This window comes from Citrus sinensis, chromosome 2 (genome assembly GCF_022201045.2).
Source record: "Citrus sinensis cultivar Valencia sweet orange chromosome 2, DVS_A1.0, whole genome shotgun sequence".
Taxonomy (NCBI): Eukaryota; Viridiplantae; Streptophyta; class Magnoliopsida; order Sapindales; family Rutaceae; genus Citrus; species Citrus sinensis.
The window spans coordinates 5,875,787-5,894,319 of NC_068557.1; the positions used below are offsets into that span (position 1 = coordinate 5,875,787).

An 18,533-nucleotide genomic window follows, 5' to 3' on the forward strand; every position below is an offset into this window, starting at 1 on the left:
GTTTGGATCCCACAGTCAATTTTTCCCTTCTCTTTCAACTCAGGTTCTAACGTTCTCTGGTTTTGTCAAATTCTGAAGCCTCTCTTCCATTACAAGTGAAACATCAATGGCGACGACGTCGCTCGCAGAACTCGATGATGAAACGGTGCGCAGCATGGCAATGGCTGCAATTTTCTCAGACTTTGTACATCCTCTCTTCTCTTCCCTTTTATGCTCAACAACTTTCTTTACCTGACGGAAAAAAAAAATTTACTTTTATAAGGTTAAAATAAATTATTGAACTTGTTTTATTTTCAGGGTGGGAAGATAAATTCACTTGACTTTCATCGAAAAGACGATTTATTGGTGACGGCTAGTGACGATGACTCTGTGCGACTTTATGATATTGTCAGTGCTAAGTGAGTAGCTCAATCGTTGTAGACACAATAATAAGGCCTTAATTAGTTAGTTTGCATGTGATACTTAAATTTACAGTTCTTTTGTTTTAGTTAAATCGGTATTAAAATTTAATTCTTAGCTACAATAGTTGGTATCAAGATTTGTACGCTCTTTGAGAGTACAATTGAACGATGTTATTGTTTGTGAGGATGGTTCCAGGGAGTATAGAGCTAGTTGTGGATTTGATGAGAGTTAAAGTTGCAGGAAAGCAGCAAGGGTATCGATTTAATTTGTTAGATTTTAATTGTTTCTATTATTATTATTATTATTTTTTTTTTGGTGTGAATATTAGGTTGATCAAGACCACGTACCACAAGAAACATGGTGCTGATTGTGTTTGCTTTACCCATCACCCAAGCTCTGTTATTTGCTCGACAAAATATAATCTTGATTCTACTGGAGGTGAGTTTCTCAGTTCAAAAGCTTTCTATTCTCTTAGTAATGTGAATTACCGAGGCTTGATTTTGGTGATTTTAAGTGATACAGATGGTCGTTCTCATATTTCATTTTTCTTGCTAGAGTCTCTGCGGTATCTATCAATGTATGATAATCGAATTCTTCGCTACTTCAAAGGGCATAAGGAGAGGTTTGAATCACATCACTTGTTGTTGCTCTAGTAATACTAAAAGTTTAATAAGAACAAATTATTCCAAATTATTATATATAGTTTTGAAGAAGGTTGATGTGATGTAAAAGTTGAATGAACCATTGAAATGCATATGCACACATGGTCACTTCTTGGGCAACCAATGTGAAGCTACCTAACTTAAATTCTTTCAGCTCTTTGTTTGTATGTTCTATGTGCTTGTTGGCATATGGATAGGTTATCTTGAGTAGCAATAAGAAGCATTTGGGTGCTTCTATATGACATTTTTCTCACTTTTTTCTCCTCATACTCAACCTTCATACGGGATATGTATAACAAAGTACAATACTATTATTACTGTTGATAAATTGACATTTGTACCTATTCTGCATGGTTGTTTTTCTGATTATTACACTCATTTTTAATGCTGCAGGGTTATTTCTCTCTGCATGTCTCCAGTTAATGATAGCTTTATGTCTGGTTCTCTTGACCACAGCGTTAGAATATGGGATCTTCGTGTTAATGCTTGCCAGGTTGGTTTCTTGTTTCACATGAATTCTGTGCAATCTATAAAGTTCATGTGTAAAAAGATTTAAAAAAAGAAAATGAAAAAAAGAAGTCATGTTATCAGTCTTGCAAAAGTGGCAATTTAATGCCTTCTCTTCTCAATACTATATAAGAATTGTAATTAGGATCAGTGGCCTCAAACATATATCTTGAAGTCTATCTCTAATATTCTCTGGAAATCGCATACAATTTAAGTTTCTTTCTTGAAGCATCATCGTGAGGCAGTTCAGCCATAACCCGTGTCATTTTACGATCATTATAGATTGCTTCATTGTCAAAGCATAGCTACATGTATATTCACTTTAAAAAAATATATACAAAATAGTTGATTGTATGCTTACTTACATAGTTTTCAGGGAATTTTACGTCTGCGTGGTAGACCTACAGTTGCATTTGATCAACAAGGCCTTGTCTTTGCGGTGGCAATGGAAGCGGGTGCTATCAAATTGTTTGACTCACGTTCCTACGACAAGGTGCTTGCCTAGAAAGTGCTAGCTTTTGTTTTGGCTTTTGTCAAAGTGAATTTCACTCATTTCTAGAATTGCAGGGTCCCTTTGACACATTTCTAGTAGGTGGGGATACAGCAGAGGTTTGTGATATTAAATTTAGCAATGATGGTAAATCAATGCTCTTGACAACCACAAATAACAACATTTATGTTCTTGACGCATATGGAGGAGAGAAGGTTAGTACACCGGATTGAAAGATTCTGTCTTATTGGTTCATGTGATGTATAGTTGTCAGGTTGCATCTTCTACTAAATCCTGTTAGTTGTTCTGTAGTCTGAACCTTAGTAAATCTATGGATTCTTTTGCTCCTTTTCCATGGTTATATTATAAGATATAGTCTAAATAAGTAGTTGTAAAACTTTTCTGTTTGCAGCGCTGTGGTTTCAGCTTGGAGCCATCCCCAAACACAAATACAGAAGCAACTTTTACACCAGATGGCCAGTATGTAGTCTCAGGTATTGTTCGTGTTTATTATTTTGCAATTTGAAAAAAAAAAAGATCTAGCATCCTGTCCATTTCCAGGTTCTGTTTTGTCTCCTGGAGACCTGGACTAAGTTGATTGCAACTGTTCATTAAAATTCTGTAATTAGTTTTAAGTTTTAAGCTCCAGGTGTTAATGCCATTCATTGAACTGATTATACGTTTTAACCAGTTTTTGTCATGCATTGCCTTTTATGCTTTGTATTTTACCGTGATGCCTAGTCAGTTGACTGATGCTTTTCTTCTGCTGGTTTTTCATCTTTAGATCAGCTCTAGTCATTTTGTTTTTCTGGTGATCAGCATTTGAATGATAACACAAACTTCTTCCAACGCTTCCCTCTGGAAACATTTTGCAGGCATTAGTGGATTTTTAACATTCAGATTAAGATGTGATCATCATTTGAATGATAACGCAAATTTCTTCCAACGCTTCCCCTCTGGAAGCATTTTGCAGGCATTAGTGGATTTTTAACATTCAGATTAAGATGGCATAGTGTCCAAATATATAGTTAACAAGACCGTTCAATCAGCCCAACGGATGAGAACCACAATCCAATTTGAAATGATAAAACTTTTTTATTAAATTACTCAAATAAACCAAAAATATGTTTTATTAGGGCATCCCCTCATCTTAAAATCCCGGAGTCTCTCATAACATTGCTCTAATGTGGTTTTTGTACTTAACTGATGATTATTTCTTGTTATAGTGATAAAGTTTGTACTTAACTGATGATTATTATTCAGTGTTGCTTCAGAATTTCTTCTCTTCTGATCCAACTTGCCAGAAACTAACTTTACTCTTTCAATTTGTCAAAGGATCAGGAGATGGAACTTTACACGCCTGGAATATCAACACACGGAATGAGGTTACAATCTTATTTCTATTAGAGAGTGTTTTAATATTTTTATAGATTCATTTGATCCATTCATTATATGGAATGCCTTTATAAATAATAGGAACAACGAGACTTAGCTCTGTGGTTAAATTGGTTCTATTGGGCAGGTGGCCTGCTGGAATGGTAATATAGGAGTAGTGGCATGCTTGAAGTGGGCTCCCCGTCGGGCAATGTTCGTTGCTGCTTCTTCAGTTCTCTCATTTTGGATACCCAATCCTTCTTCAAATTCAACTGATGAGTCTACGGATCCTCAGGCAACTGTAAAATCCGATCAAGTTTAGCAATTGTAATCGATTACAGCAATCCGATCAAGTTTAGCAATTGTAATCGCAAGTTTAGCAATTGTAATCGATTACAGCGAAATTGTAATGTCAGCGCATACCAAAATTCTGATGAATTGTTAAACAAAATTAATAGAGCAATTTCCTATGTGTTATGAACTCCGCCCAGTATTCTCCTTTTGAACAGTAAAAGTTTTGTTCGATGAAAAATTTCCTCTGCTATCTAGGCAACACAAGCAAAGTTGCCGATTGGTTCCATTTTACAGTTAAGTTGATGATTGATTCCACTGTAATGTTTACTTATAAATGACATAACAAAATAGCTAAAATATCTGAATTTGTTGAATTGCAGCTTAGAAAGCCAAAATGTAGGGCAGAACTCTTAGCTGAGAGCTAATCTCAACACATTGTCCCAATTGATTGTGAATTTGAACAAAATTGAAAGAGATCTTCAGAAGCGATTGCAAATTTGAACTAAATTAGCAAATGGAAGATACAAGACAACAACTGAGACAACACATAGCATATTCAAATTCTAGATAATTAAACCCAAAAACAAAAGCACCAAATGCCTTGCATTCCAAGTAAGCCCAAGAGCCAAACCCTTGCACCTCACAAGCCACAACAGAGGACGGACTCTCCTACGACTGAATACACAAAACTTATTACAACTACAAAACCAACACTAAAGCCCTAAAAAGAAACCACACATTGTCTTCCCCATCAACCGATCATATCAGATCAACATTTTATGTCCTCCCCGTCTTCCCTCCTGCTTCATGAACCTTACTCTGAATATCCTGCCCAACTTCCTTAGTCTTCTGGCCCACATAATCCGCTATTCCCGCCACCCGCTTCTTCGCCTGGTCCGCCATCTCCGGCACCGACCCAGTCTTCTGCCGCAATATGCTCAGGACCCACGAGAGCGAAGACAAGGCCGTCAGCCCGAAAGCCCCCGACGTTAAAAACCCAGTCACTGCAAGAGCAAGAACAATGGCTGCCGGGACAATAACGGGGCTGAAGATTATGAAAAGAGGAGTGGTGACGCAAAGCCCGATGATGGTTCCAGTCAGCGTGACACCGGCAAGAGCAAGAAAGGTTCCACCGAGGGGCAGCATGGCCAAAACTGCAAGAACTTTGCTTGCTGAAGGGCCTCCTGCTGCTGCTCCTCTTTGGCCAATAAGAGACTTACTGTGCTGTTGTGGGTGCACTTGAAGCTGGTGTGGCTGTGGGCGATCGCGTTCAGCCATTGAGATGCTTAATTCAAGAGTAAAGAGAGAAATATCGAGCAGTAAATGTGAATGAGGGGAGAGATGAGTTGAGGAACCGGAAGCAGTGGTTTTGTTTTATAGGAAAAGGCGGGAGAGGCAGAATGCGGACACGTAAGGGTTGCATGATGACTAGAGGCTTTGCATGAGAAACAAGTTGCGATGAGATTATTGGGGATATATACGTATATAAACAAAACAAACTGAAACCATAAAATTTTAAAGGGAAAAAGAAAATTGAGGTGGCTTTTGAGTGTACAACTGTACTGCCACATTGCTACTGTTGATCTGCAAAATTGTTGTGTTGTGCTTTTCGCCTCAAAACGTGTGGTCATTTTTTGGACTCATCTCTTGAAGGATCAACGATCCCACTTGGTCCTGAACTTAAAAATGGTTAATTATTGTGAATTTATTCTGATAATAATCGCTTGTTATTTGTGGAGGAAGATGCTCACTTTTTCCTTTTTTTTTTTTCAAAATTCTATTTGATCTGATATTTAAAAATGAATATTTAGATATAATATAACATCTTTAACTTTGACCAAATAGAATAAATTTTTAACGAAAGAAAGCATGAATGTTCACTTAACAATAATAGTAGTACAATTCTCCATTTTAGAAACGAGGATTTAATTATTTTTTTTTAGTGAGATTATTTAAAAATCTATTAAATTTTTCATTAAACTTATTTTTTTAAATAAACACACCATCAAACTTTTAAAATCTAAATAAATTTAAAGCCATAGGAAATCATGTTTGGTGGATTAAAGATTCAAACCACCTCTTAAAAAACTAATAATCAAAATTTAAATAAAAGAAACTATATTTATTGTGATAAAAATTCGCCCTTGATACCTTGTTTGTTCGTTTATTAAACCAATATTCATATTACTCTTAAATTCCTAATATTTCTCATTTTTACTACTTAAGACCTTAATAAAATCATAATAAATCATTAAAACTTTATTATATCATTCAAATTTAAATACATTATTTATATAGTGTAAGAGGACATCCTCACTTTGTTAACATGAAAATATTACTAAAAAAATAGATTTTAATATACTAGCAGGAAAAATATAATTTCTTATATATTAAAATATTTTTTTGTATTTTAATGACACATTCACTTTGACAAAACGAAGATGTCCTCATTAGAGAAAGATTTAAATATACACACTTACATATACATTTATTAAACTATACGATTTAATAGTATAATATTACTATACTATTAAATTATATGGTTTAATAATTTTCACAATTATTATATTGTTAGATTACATGGTTTAATAACTTTCCAAAACTTTTAATAAATTTAGGATCTTAGATTGGCCATACATATAATTTGTATGTTATAAATAAATAAATATATATATAAAATAGCATGCAAGTGGGTATATTCATAAAGAAATATAGAGTAATTTCTTGAAATTTAATTTTTAATAGTTATGTATACAGAAATTTAACAGAGGCACCAAAGTCAAATGGTCAAACGATTTAATGCATTACATATTTCCGTTGGGGACTTAAATGGGAAAAAATGAAAAATAAAAATGATTGCCGCCAAAAAGAAAATTGAGTTCCCTGGCCATGCCCTCTCAAAGCTAAGTATGGCGACATGGGTTCAAATTTTATGGAAATTGGAGCCGTGGCCGTTAACTTCAATGGCAACGAGTCGCCGCCGTTTGTAATTTCATCTCGCAAGGTTTATTTATCATTTTTTTTGTTTTTTTAAAAAATTAAGGCTTATTTATTTACTAATTCCAAAATCTTTTGAATTCCAATTGTATGAAAGAAGTTTATGTGGCTGTGATGATGCCAAAAGGTTTAATTTGTGACGATCTGTAAATACGCATAATCTGAAATCTACTAGGGGTGTCGAGGATTACCTCAAAAATCTGCTCCCACGAATATAAGGAAAGATACCTATTATTGTAATTTTTTTTGGAAAATTAAGGCCCCATGGGGGCTTAAACGCACGCCCTCAACATAGTTAGGGACGTGAGTTGCCACTAGTCAACACGGCTGAATGGCTTGCGAGGCTATAATTAAGATTAGTGGAATTGGGTCTTTTCTAAAATTGATACATAATTGCATGCCATCGTAGATTCTGTGTGTTGCACCAATATTGGGCATGAATAGTTTCAATTCGTTTGCCAAATTTGCCCTTTTTTGTTGTTGTTGTTGTTGTGTGTTCGTGTTTGAAGTAATTGAGAGAGGAAAGTAAAACTTTCGCCGAATCAAGTTATTATCTTTAACAAATTTTGTTTCCCAAAATTTTTTTTTTGCGTTTATGATGGTTTTGGTTTTGGTAGGTCATGCTATAGATGCAAGTGATTAGCATGTGAAAAGTTTTGAATGAGACATGAATTTTATCTATCTTAATATTAATTATTTGTGGAAACCTTTTGCAGGAGAATAACAACATTCTAATAGCTTCAGCCTTTGGGGGATTCAACTGTAAGTTACATTCCAGATAAAGAAAAATAGGCAGTTTGTTTTAGCATTTGCATCATGAGATGGGTTTAATTTTTTTTTCCCCCTAATTGGCTTATTTTTCAATCTCTACTCGGCTACTTGGTTTATATGTAAAGAGCAATCAAATGTGGAACAAATTTGCTTAAGTTAATTTAAAATTTTGGTTGCATTGATCAAAGTTTGTTCTATATTTTTAGTAGTATCTTGTTTATATACTCCACTAGATAAATTTCTATTCCAAACAATTAGTTTTACCAATTGATGGAATATGAAGACACAGCTGCAACTTGCAGTTGACGGATGGATGATGATTACGAACAAGGACTTAACTCTCAGGATTCAACATGAAGAAGATTAATTTTAAATTAAGTATACCTTTCTTTGGCAATGTTGCAGACAAAGGTAAGGAATGTAGCGGGAAGGAAATGTATTGGAGTGTTGATGGTGCACATGGTAAGCGTAAAATCATTGCACCCCGATCCCAAAAATTCTGGTAGGTCTCTTAAATATTATTTTTTTCATCTTCTGATATCTGAAATGTTTTTTTTCCTTTTTTCAATCTCTTAATTTTAAGTGTTATTGTTCAACTGATCTTCTTGTTTCTAGATCAAGAAATGGTTTCTTTGTTATATGGGACTTGAGATGCAAGACTATTTCCAAAAGTAATTCCACAGAATTCTCCATTCTATAAGTTATTATTGCATTCCGGCTTTCATTTACAGGTTTATGATGTTTATAAAAAAAATTTCCTTTTAATATAATAAATGGTTGGATATAGCTTCCACTCAGTTGAACCATATTGTTGTTCCTTATCCAGCTCATTTTCATCTCAATCAAAAAGGGTTTGTTTGTTGCCTCAACTTCTTGTTAATCTTTTTTATCCTACTCTTGGATAACATGTCAGTTCCTTCAGGCTACCCACATAAGCATTACTTCTGATAAGCAGTGAACAGGTATCATATAACGAGTTGCCAATTTCCCAAAATTAGTTTTGAATTCCTATAGAGTTTATAATTACCTTGCTTTTCTCATAGACAACCTGGTCATTTCAGTGTTCTAAAAATCTGGGATATGAAAAATATTAAGGCTCAAGTTACTTAGGCATGTCCTTATACTGAGTCATTGGCGAAATAGAGAAGGTTAGTTTCTTCTTACTCAATGGAATGTTGAATGGTTGCCTATGCATATTCTCAAATGAGATAACTAAAAATTAATCTTTATACTTTATAGAGGAATTAAACATACTGTCCAGTCCAGCGACATTTTAACAAAGTTTGGTTATGAGCATCTGACCTTTGTAATGGTATGGAAACCCTAACATAGATGAAAATGTAGATATGAAAATGGTAGGCACAGTCTGGAATTAGAAGTGAACCAACATTAGATCAATCCTCCAAAAATTTCTGCAGGTTCACGAAGCTAAAGATTTAATTAGAACTATCAGTGTAGCTATACTACTTATAATTTTATATGATTTCAAGAAACAAGATTACTTGGTACATCTAGCTTGTCCCAGGATTTAAATGGGTGTTGGTTACAGCTCCATGCTTGGTCAATAGGTACGTGCTGTTGTGATGAGCATCTCTCCCTTAAGTCGTATTAATTTTCTGCTGTATTGCCTACTCAAAATTGTAATTTTGGTTGTATGCACAACGTAGTGAAATGTCTGTTTTTGATGCACTGGTGGAAGATGATTTACCTGCTTACGGTACCCGGCCATATATGAGGTTAGAGAACAAAAAAGAAAAAATAGCTAAAATGCTAAACACTCTATTTTGGATGCTTTCATGCTTCAGATTATACTTGAATAATCTACTTCGGTTTGTTAAAGGTCCTATACATTGTTCCTCTGGATGTAGAATAGAATCATTCCATGTAAAGGTACGCCTTTCCTATTGAGCATAAGCCTCTGCTCTATCCCTAGCTCTCCACCCTCCACGAATAAGTACCAATTTTTCTATTGTTAAGATTCATGCTTTTCCGCTATCTGATTTTATTTTTTCCCTGGCAGTCACCAATTAGCCCCGAAGCGACCATATACTTGATGGAAATATCTATGGCAGGTAAGCCTTCCTCTCGAACAAGGCTTCTTCCTTTTAGTTTTGCCTCGTTCAATTTGTAACTTAAAAATGCAATGTCAAACCAGGTTGATAAACCTCAAGTGTTTAATGAATCAGGCCCCGTTTAGTATAAGCTACAACACTGAAGTGTTAAGTAAATTCCTACTCTTTTAATTTGTAAGCTAAGTTGATTTTATCTCATATTTATATAATGAAAATTTTATAAAATCTATCTTATTTTTTATTAAATTTTTAATTTTTTTTTCCATTAACTAATTTTATTTTATTTTTTAGCAGCACCTCAACTCCAAGCATGATTGACTCTTCCAATGCTATAAAAATACAATGTACATGAAGACCCAAAATAAAAAAAATTCCATCTTCTGATATGAAAGAAACCTTTGAGAAACCGCCCGAAGCTGCATTACAAAGTCCTTTTTCTGTGTTTGAATCCTTATGCCTCAGTGAAATATCTGGAATGTCAGTCTGATTATTACGCCTCTGGAATAGATTTAATAACCCTGTTAAGAATATTATTGTACAAAATGCCAATTTGTTGGGTCTTGTGCTGGAGAAGCAGGTGTGATTTTTTACCCTCTAAAACCTTCTCTGATGCACATTACACAGTTAGGTGATAAACTTGACACTATTGCTTTTGATTTTACTGTGTTCTATGGGAAATGTAAAGCAGGAGACAAGATGATTCCAAATGCCAAGTTGCCAACATCGAATCTTATCGTTTTTTTCCTTTTTCTTTTCAGACTGATTAAGTGATGTCCATGCACATACTTTCTTTGGACACACATAACGCAACTTCTTGTACGTAACTTGTTAATTTTACGTCCTAGAAGCGCCCCGGGTTGAATGATTTGCGCATTGGCATGTATGTGGTGGCTCAAGCCCAAATGGGGTTGTGCCTTCTCTGCACTCCTCTATTAAAGAGGACAAAAAGAAAACGAACTATTAAATAATGATTAATTGTTCATGAGTTTTACGTACAAATACTTTGCTTTCCATATTCCAAAGAAGCATTATTCTCGCAAGAAAAAAATGCGTTGAAAATTTAGAATCCTAACGTGATATGCACAAGTAATTTATATATCTCTATTATCAGTCTATAAAGATAGTGTTTACTCAAATGAAAAGCGGCTATGAATAAGTTGTATACTAGAGTACTAATTGATGTTTGATTCGAGGAGGAGAAGAGATGAGAGGGGAGGTGATCTTCTTGTCAAACCGAACATGGTGTAATTGAATTTAACCATTGAAAAATGGTACTAGTCCTAACAGATGACTGAGGAGCCACAAATACGGCACCACGAGGGTGAGGGTGCCATTTTGACACCCTATTTTCTGTAATTTAAAATCCAAGGCTGAAGTTGAATAATGCCATTTATATTATTCATGCCTACGTCTTTTGGTTGGATGTTAACCTCCTCTTAATTATTGAACAATGATTCAGTGCATGCAGTCTCATATTATAAAATACGCTCAAGTCTAATTATTACAGGTGAAATTATACTATAAAGTGCATAACTCTATTAATAAGAAGGGTCTGGCTACGATGCAATTGTGGTATCGTACCACAGTTGCACCCAACCGTTGAATCCACTTAGATGGATGTGATCCATTAAAATTCAATAATTGAGTATAACTGTGATACGGTACCAAAATTATATAATAATTTTCCCTAATAATAATTTAACACATTCCAATCAATCACACACCATAAAATGTGCAACTCACCGCTCTTTAATTTAACCATTATATTGAAAAATTAAGAAAAGAGATACTCATCATCGACGGAGCTCTAGCCTACAGCTTATAGGGACAAGCCATGAGATGCGATGCTTGTAGGTTTATTCTCACCACAATGCTCCTGAGAAGATTATTGAAAAACTCTATTCAAAAAACATGTGGTTAGGGCCCACTTGAAGGGTCTTGGAGAAATGTCCCAATCAATCAATCAATCAATCAGTCAAAATATTAGATTGCATGGGCATGGCAACTTTTTGGAATAGAGCTGTCTTTGGTTTTGGACCTCTTGAGTCACTTTGATAATTCTTCATTTGGGCGGTTGGGGATGGCCCATTAACTTGGAAAATGAGATTGTGACCGATTCTTGAATCGTTGATTCGGGTCCCAGATTATGACCCTTTTTGCTGTTTTGTGAGCATGCTTGGTTTTCTATTTTGCTTTGCATGTTAGGAAAGAGACATTTTGTATTTCTTTGATGCATTTCATCGAAAACCTTCAAATCAAATCATATATTTCTCACTTATCTCTCATGATATCGATGAATGAATAAAGCAATGTATATATATCGAGCTATACTATAATCAATATATATAATTTGCTCATAATATTTTTATAATAGTTAATAACTCCCCTAATAATATAAGTTTATAGTATTACCCTTATTTTCAAATACACTTTTATTTATATTTATTATAAATTAAATAAATTACATGAATAGAAATTAAAATAAAAAAATTAAGTATTAAAAATAAGAAATATATTTTTTGACGTAAAAAAGTTAATAATAGAATATTTTTATTGAACTTTTTATTTTATAAATATTTTCTTATAATAAATATATAAGAAAATTATTATAAAATGATAAAAAAATATTATAAGAAAACTTGAATAATAAATAAAAATTATTATAAAATAAATAATAAAATAATTTTCTTGTACTTTTTATATTTAATTTTAAAATATTATAAAATATTTATTAGAAGAAAATGTTTAAAAAATAAAAAGTGCAAAAAAAATTATGATTATTATGTTTTGTTCACATCAAAGCATATATTTCTTATTTTTAATACTTATTTTTTTATTCAGTTTCTATTCATATGATTTATTTAATTTATAATAAATATAAATAAAAGTGTATTTGAAAATAGAGGTAATATTATAAATTAATACTGTCAGGGGAATTATTGACTATTATAAAAATAGCAAGGGAGTACATGGTATTTATTAATTACAGTAAGGGGGAAATTAGCAATCTTCATGTAGGTGTGTGTGTGGGGGGGGGGGGGGTTCAAGATCTTAGGCTTTTTTTAAATTTGAGATGAATTGACAGTAGTATAACATATTTTTATAACAATATTAGACAACATTGTAAAAATATGTTCACACCATTGTCAATTTGTCCCAAATTTTAATCCTACATTATAGAGAGAGAGATAGAGAGAATCATCCTTACGTGCAAGTGCCTTCATTTTTTTTTAATGCGGAATTAAACCGTTTGGCTTAATAGAATTATTTTTTTAATGCAATATAAAACCGTGCAATTTTATAGCATTAAAAACTGTCTTTATTAAACCATACGGCTTAAAAGCGTGCCCGCATGGGAGGGGAAAAAAAAGAGTGCCCACGCTAGAGAAAGATTGTATATATACATATCATACCTGCTCTATAAGATTGGTATTTTTAAACACCAAATCCATTGATATTTGCACCTTTGTAAATTTGATGCCCATTAAGGACAATCCTTATTAACATTTTATGATGTTTTTAATAGATATGGTTTCTACATGTGTGGTCAGTGTAATGGATTATAATTCTCTTATAATATGATTCATCTGAGTAAATACTATATAATTGGTACATGAGAATATAATAAATATTGATTACATATAAATAAAAATACACATATCAAAAAATTCTTAAAATAATTCAAACGTGCTTAGATCATAAAAGAATCTTTATTCGAGTATAATAGTCGGTACAAAGTAATGCATATAATTAGTTACATCAGGTCACAGTGTGCGTTCATTTAATTTTAAAGAAAAAGAAAACCCAGGTATCTATTTGTGAAATATTGCTAATTTTTATTCTACATTAATTGAGCAAGTTCGGCCAGCTAAGGCTTTGATTTCTTTATAAACTATATTAGAAAGAGGAAGATTCCATGGGACATAATCAATCATATTATACGTTTTATATTGCCAAATTCTTTTGTAAAAAGTACCTGAAGTTCAAGTGAGAAAAAAGGAAAGTGGACTGGCCTGCAGTGATTACTTCCTAATTCAAACCATGAAGATGATCATGGAGTTAGAACATGAGCTAAAGCTACCTAAACATTTAAACGTAATTTAGCTCATTTCATATATATGACTCATTTCATTTTATTTTTTGTACGCTAAAAGAGTATCATTGTATCTACTTCACTGTATGTGATGCAGTAGTGGGGTTCTTAATTACTGCAATGTCTGAGGTGCGAGGGATGATAAACAGTGAAGAATATATGTAATAAAAAGGAGACAAAGGTGAAAATCCAACTAAGATTCGCATGCTATTTTTTTTCTCTACTCCCTCACATGGGAAAACAATTCTTTGTGATCCTATGAGAGTATTGACATCTCTACTGCTACTTACTGTTTACAGACAATATTAATGTCAATGCTATAATGAAAAGGTCAAAAATTCACAAGAAATATTACTATTTTGTAGTGGTTAGCAAAGACTTCAACTCAATGGTTGGGGAAGTCAACAAATTTTCTTGTACTACTGTTACTATTATCTGTTGTAGAAAAGAGATATAGTGTTGGATTGAAGAAAGTTGATTTTGAAGCTTGAAAAACGAAATTGATGGATGGACAGAAAGGAAATTGATTTAAGGTCTAATTTTTTTCTCCATTTTTCCTTTGTTCACACTTAGCTGGCTAGGTCCCATATTTAATTTATATATGTAAAGGGGAATTTATCTGTTGGATGAGATATGTGTGAGTGATCTTTTCCCCTTTGTTATGAATATGATGGTGATGTGGGCATATTAGAACAGATGAGTGATGTGTGCGTGTGTTTCCCCTCCTTTTTATGATAGTGAAATGTCGATAAACATAAAAACACACTCCCATAGTTAGTTTTATTTCGGTGCACTCGTGAACTGAGTCACCCTTTTAGTAAATGATATTGTCACACTGTTAATTTAGCATTTTATTAACTCGATCCAAAAATTAGACGCTACATGATTGTACCAATTGTACTTAGAAAATATTAAGGTGTCTCTCCTATATACCACCATAAATCTACGAAAATATATTCAATGAATAGTGTGGCGCTTGTATGCTCTTTTTGTATGAATAAATAGGTAATAGATAGTCTCTCAAATCAAGTATTCCCTTTAAATATCCTTCGAATGCAGTGATGAAACCTTATAAGAGAATTTTAGTTATTTTGGACATATTTAGTTTACAATATATATATATCTTTAGACGATTCTTTACTTCAAACATACGGAATTAACATAGAAAATCTTTAGCTTTGGAACTTGACCTGCTTTATGTATAAATTCAAATTGTATTTTGGAACTTCAAGTTACATGCTAGCTTTTTGAAACCTGATTTTTAAAAGGTTACTTGAAACCCCTTCACTTTTTCAAGTATCACACAGATCAATCAAGCATACGATTTACTCTCAGCCTCACACTAAATTAAGGAGAAATGGTACATATAATTAGAAGTGAGCTCCCAATGCTAGTGCCAAAAATTAATAACGACGCAATGATCACTGGATATCAATGATTGCTGCTGTTACAAGTCCATTTATCTACATTTTAGAATTTTTAGATTTTATATGTAGTTGGTGGCTTATATTTGTTGAACCATATAATATAATATGGAGCATAAACTATTTTAGGTTGGTGACGGAGTTGCATATAAAATAAACCTAACTAATAATTAGGTATCTCGATAGATTCTAAACCAATTAATTAAAATCGATTATATTAACTTGTATCTTAATTAAGTATTCAGGTTAGGATATATACTAATACCATGTATGTACTTTTTTTCTTTCGTTAAATATATAACACAATTAATAATGAATAAATATTCTCCCCCCTCATGTGAGCTGACGTCTTGTATTTCAGCCTAAGAGGTTATACAATCTAGTCCCAACATAGAGTGACACCTAATAGAGGCACATGGTAAGTGTTCAAAAAAGGAGGCATACGTCAAGGGAACTGGAGAATATGTAAAGTACCAAACTTCTGTAAGTAATAAGAAGATGGGTTCAGAAACAGAGATATATATGTACATGTAGATTATCTCATAGTTCTTAGACAGAATTCTCATTAAATGTGCAAGAGGCTGCAAAAATTAAGGATGCTTTTAGCTCAACTGCAGACTTTTACATGGTTGTTTGAAGTGGACTCAACAGCATTTTCTGACAAACTAGCTAGCCAGTACTCTCAGCAAATTAAGTCAAGGAAACAAAATTAGGTCTCAATTAAGTTTCAAGAAATGTACTCTCATAATTAAGAAGACATTCTTTCATAAAATTAGAATATGGACATAATATAATACAATGACAAGTAAAACACAGTCCATTATGAATCTCGAAGAGAAACCCTAAAAGGGTTTTTTTGTCATATTTTATAAAATACAATGACAAATCAATTAAGGTCTTACATGCTGCTGCTTTCTCCTCCCTCATGGCTACCATCATTATTATTATTCCATTGAGATGGGAAATAAAACCCTGAATTTTGTTCATTAGTGTCACTTCTTGCTCCAAACTGAGGTGGCATTTCATTGCAAGCATAACGGATCAAATCAGCATTTGTGGCATCTAACTCTCTTTGCAGCCTCATGACTTGTCTTTGAAGGACAGAAATGGCTCCAACACAGCCATACACTGGATCTTTAAGCCGTGCCTCGGCTTCATAAGCTAGAGAGTTCACTGCATCTTCCCTCTGATGAGGCAGAACTTCGTTTAAGAGTTTGCTTACATTGCTTGCACCAAATATTTTGTGAACATTCACAAACTTTTGAGGCTCTTCAGGTGGAAAATATGGAGCAAAAACACAATCAGGCATGCATTTTCTCCTTAAGCACTTGCAGGCGGCACATGGAGCATTTGAGTAGCTTGAAGAAGCCATCAACCTTTAGTTCTCTGCAGCAAGTAATAAAGAAAACAATGTGTCTATAGCTTAATTAATAATAATTACTCCTTTTATATAATTAATTAATTATTTTATTTTTTGGTTAATATTTTCAAATACAATGAAATTGAAAATTTCTTAAAAACACTAGCTGCCATATTTTTTTTCTTTTCAACCTACTTTTACTTTTTTGGCCTGCAAACTAAAGCTGTATTTGTTGAATTTTCAAACCGTACTTGATCTTGAATTTTCAGGCAAAACCCTACATATAGTCAAAACAAACGGTGTAAAATATATAATAAAAATTTAAGGGAAATTATAAATAATTCTCTAACGGTACTCCTATATTTATGTATGTACATCGATTTCCTGTGCTTGGATTCTCTTGAATTTAAAGCTCAAGTTGCCATCAAACATGTCGCTACAGGATTAACATATACAGATCTTTCGTTTTGAAGTTTGAACATTTGGACTTATAAGACTTATATCAGGCACAATCTTATAGAAAAAACTTGAAAAAATGAAAAGACAAGGCTTTGAGGCAGTTGGTACTGTGGCTTACCTTTTTGACAACTAGCTGTAGCTAGATGTTTCTCTGAACCAAAAAGGAAAAGGAAAATATACCTTCTATTCCCTTTTGTATAGGGCTCTATATCGAGCTGATAGATCTGTTAATCCTTGATTGTTCCAAGGAAAAAAGAGTATTACGCAGCTGCAGCTTTGTTTAAATGATGAAATATTAGGATTTTAGTTATTATTTATAGGATATATGTGAGAGTCCAATTGGGGTAAACCCTAGCTAGATGCAGCAGGGCACCTGCAAAATACAGTGACAAAATATAAGTGGAGATGAGTGAAGGAAAAAAAGGAGGCAAAGAGCATTTAATGAGAAGAAATGAAAAGCAAAAGACAAGTGTAATTAATGGGGCTACAAGAAAGTAAGATGGCGACTCATGACTGTGACGCCCTACTTATAATAATGATAATTAAAAATTTTAGTTAACTCGAATTCATCCTCTTCGTCCAAATTACATGAGTATAAAATTACATATTTTCTTAAAAGGTTACAGTACATATAGTTTAAATTCATTTTTAACTTTTTTAAAATTCAAATTCAGAAAATATTTATAAAAAAGCTACTTAAAAATTACTTCATGAAATCGAATCTCTTGAGACTAAGTTTAAAGTTGAAAAATACCCAAGTCTATTGATGAGGCTAAGTGTACAAATACGTGCTTTGCATAGCCATTTTTTTTTTTCCTTTACGTCAACCCTTTTGTCTTGGAGCTTAAAAAGAAAACAGTAAAAAATAAAAATAAAAAAAAAACTCTTGCCTTTTGATACGACAGTATCGAGTAGCGAAATCCGAAGGAGATATTAGGCTGCACCATATACACACACATGTTTAAATGTGTGTGTGTCTTCTCACGTTCAGATCTTTAAATGTAAATTTCATACAGATTTGTTACTATATTTTTATTAAATAAAAAGATATGATATCATATGAGGTAATAATGAATCTGCATCAAATCCGCTTATAGTCATCTAAACCTAAGAAGCTAAGAGAGAGAGATATATATATATATTTTTAAAAAGATTGATCAAAATGAAAGAATTTCCTTACACATACCTGATGAAGAGCGAGAAATTGAAAAAATCCTATTTAAATTGAAATTTTTAATTAATTTTAATTTGGTTATCTATTTATAGTTTTATTGTTTACATGTTGCTTATTTGAGCAGTATTCTTAATTTAAATATGACTCGTATTAAAGTGAGTTTTCTATCAAAATTAAAATAAGTTATAGTTAATATAAATAAATGTCTTTTGTAACCTTTACGAATAGGCCTTAGTTATTTATTATTGATTATTTTTTAGAATAAACTTTTGGTATGAGTTCTATTATTATTATTTCTTCGTATTATGTGGAATTAACAAATTTTAACACCCTAGATTCGCAAGTATTCTTGGAATCAATATCGATTTAGTTTATTTCTTTTATTCTAGTATACTCAAGAATCAACGAAGTAGTGAAAAATATTTGTATCTATCCATCACCCTATATCTTTTAT

General features: G+C 32.8%; 3 protein-coding genes and 1 long non-coding RNA gene across 32 annotated transcripts; 2 read left to right on the forward strand and 2 right to left on the reverse strand.

Annotated features, from left to right (window-relative positions):
• The first annotated feature begins 19 nt into the window (after window positions 1–19).
• Window positions 20–3,928, forward strand: LOC102623395 (protein ANTHESIS POMOTING FACTOR 1). Of its 4 annotated transcripts, XM_052433045.1 has the most exons (11): window positions 21–184; window positions 298–398; window positions 598–655; window positions 731–840; window positions 958–1,024; window positions 1,458–1,557; window positions 1,948–2,064; window positions 2,139–2,276; window positions 2,474–2,555; window positions 3,397–3,446; window positions 3,584–3,928. In XM_052433045.1, exons 2-11 carry the CDS (start codon window positions 362–364, stop codon window positions 3,755–3,757), a joined length of 933 nt encoding a protein of 310 aa, XP_052289005.1. In that variant the 5' UTR covers window positions 21–184; window positions 298–361; the 3' UTR covers window positions 3,758–3,928. The 4 variants fall into 4 exon arrangements, with proteins under 4 accessions (XP_006470261.2, XP_052289005.1, XP_015383149.2 ...); XM_006470198.4 differs by lacking the exon at window positions 598–655 and having other exon boundaries at window positions 20–184; XM_015527663.3 differs by lacking the exon at window positions 598–655 and having other exon boundaries at window positions 137–184; window positions 1,941–2,064.
• Window positions 3,929–4,216: 288 nt separating this feature from the next.
• LOC102623125 (oleosin 18.2 kDa) lies at window positions 4,217–5,089 on the reverse strand. The gene has a single exon (XM_006470197.4). The coding sequence runs from the start codon at window positions 5,005–5,007 to the stop codon at window positions 4,507–4,509; it is 501 nt and encodes a 166-aa protein (XP_006470260.2). The 5' UTR covers window positions 5,008–5,089; the 3' UTR covers window positions 4,217–4,506.
• Window positions 5,090–6,566: 1,477 nt separating this feature from the next.
• On the forward strand, window positions 6,567–10,548 carry LOC102622736 (uncharacterized). 22 transcript variants are annotated; one of them, XR_008051249.1, is made up of 6 exons: window positions 6,567–6,733; window positions 7,443–7,488; window positions 7,800–9,387; window positions 9,518–9,569; window positions 9,653–9,743; window positions 9,864–10,142. It is a non-coding gene; the product is annotated as an uncharacterized LOC102622736 (long non-coding RNA). The 22 variants fall into 22 exon arrangements; XR_008051246.1 differs by having other exon boundaries at window positions 9,653–9,720; window positions 9,861–10,142; XR_008051258.1 differs by having other exon boundaries at window positions 9,653–9,715.
• A 5,290-nt stretch (window positions 10,549–15,838) lies between these two features.
• On the reverse strand, window positions 15,839–17,362 carry LOC102622027 (LOB domain-containing protein 25). 5 transcript variants are annotated; one of them, XM_006470196.4, is made up of 3 exons: window positions 17,086–17,362; window positions 16,642–16,723; window positions 15,839–16,472 (listed from the first exon to the last, which is right to left on the reverse strand). In XM_006470196.4, the coding sequence occupies exon 3, from the start codon at window positions 16,456–16,458 to the stop codon at window positions 15,985–15,987; it is 474 nt and encodes a 157-aa protein (XP_006470259.1). In that variant the 5' UTR covers window positions 16,459–16,472; window positions 16,642–16,723; window positions 17,086–17,362; the 3' UTR covers window positions 15,839–15,984. The 5 variants fall into 5 exon arrangements, with proteins under 5 accessions (XP_006470259.1, XP_052291229.1, XP_006470257.1 ...); XM_052435269.1 differs by having other exon boundaries at window positions 17,024–17,362; XM_006470194.4 differs by lacking the exon at window positions 16,642–16,723.
• Between the last annotated feature and the right edge of the window lie 1,171 nt (window positions 17,363–18,533).

Bases quoted from the DNA above. Each gene is read 5' to 3' on its own strand.
- LOC102623395 (XM_006470198.4), top strand. From the start codon at position 107: ATGGCGACGACGTCGCTCGCAGAACTCGATGATGAAACGGTGCGCAGC. The intron at 1,558-1,947 runs GTTGGTTTCTTG...CATAGTTTTCAG, and splicing joins TTCGTGTTAATGCTTGCCAG to GGAATTTTACGTCTGCGTGG. The intron at 3,447-3,583 runs GTTACAATCTTA...TCTATTGGGCAG, and splicing joins ATATCAACACACGGAATGAG to GTGGCCTGCTGGAATGGTAA.
- LOC102623125 (XM_006470197.4), bottom strand. From the start codon at position 5,007: ATGGCTGAACGCGATCGCCCACAGCCACACCAGCTTCAAGTGCACCCA.
- LOC102622027 (XM_006470194.4), bottom strand. From the start codon at position 16,458: ATGGCTTCTTCAAGCTACTCAAATGCTCCATGTGCCGCCTGCAAGTGC.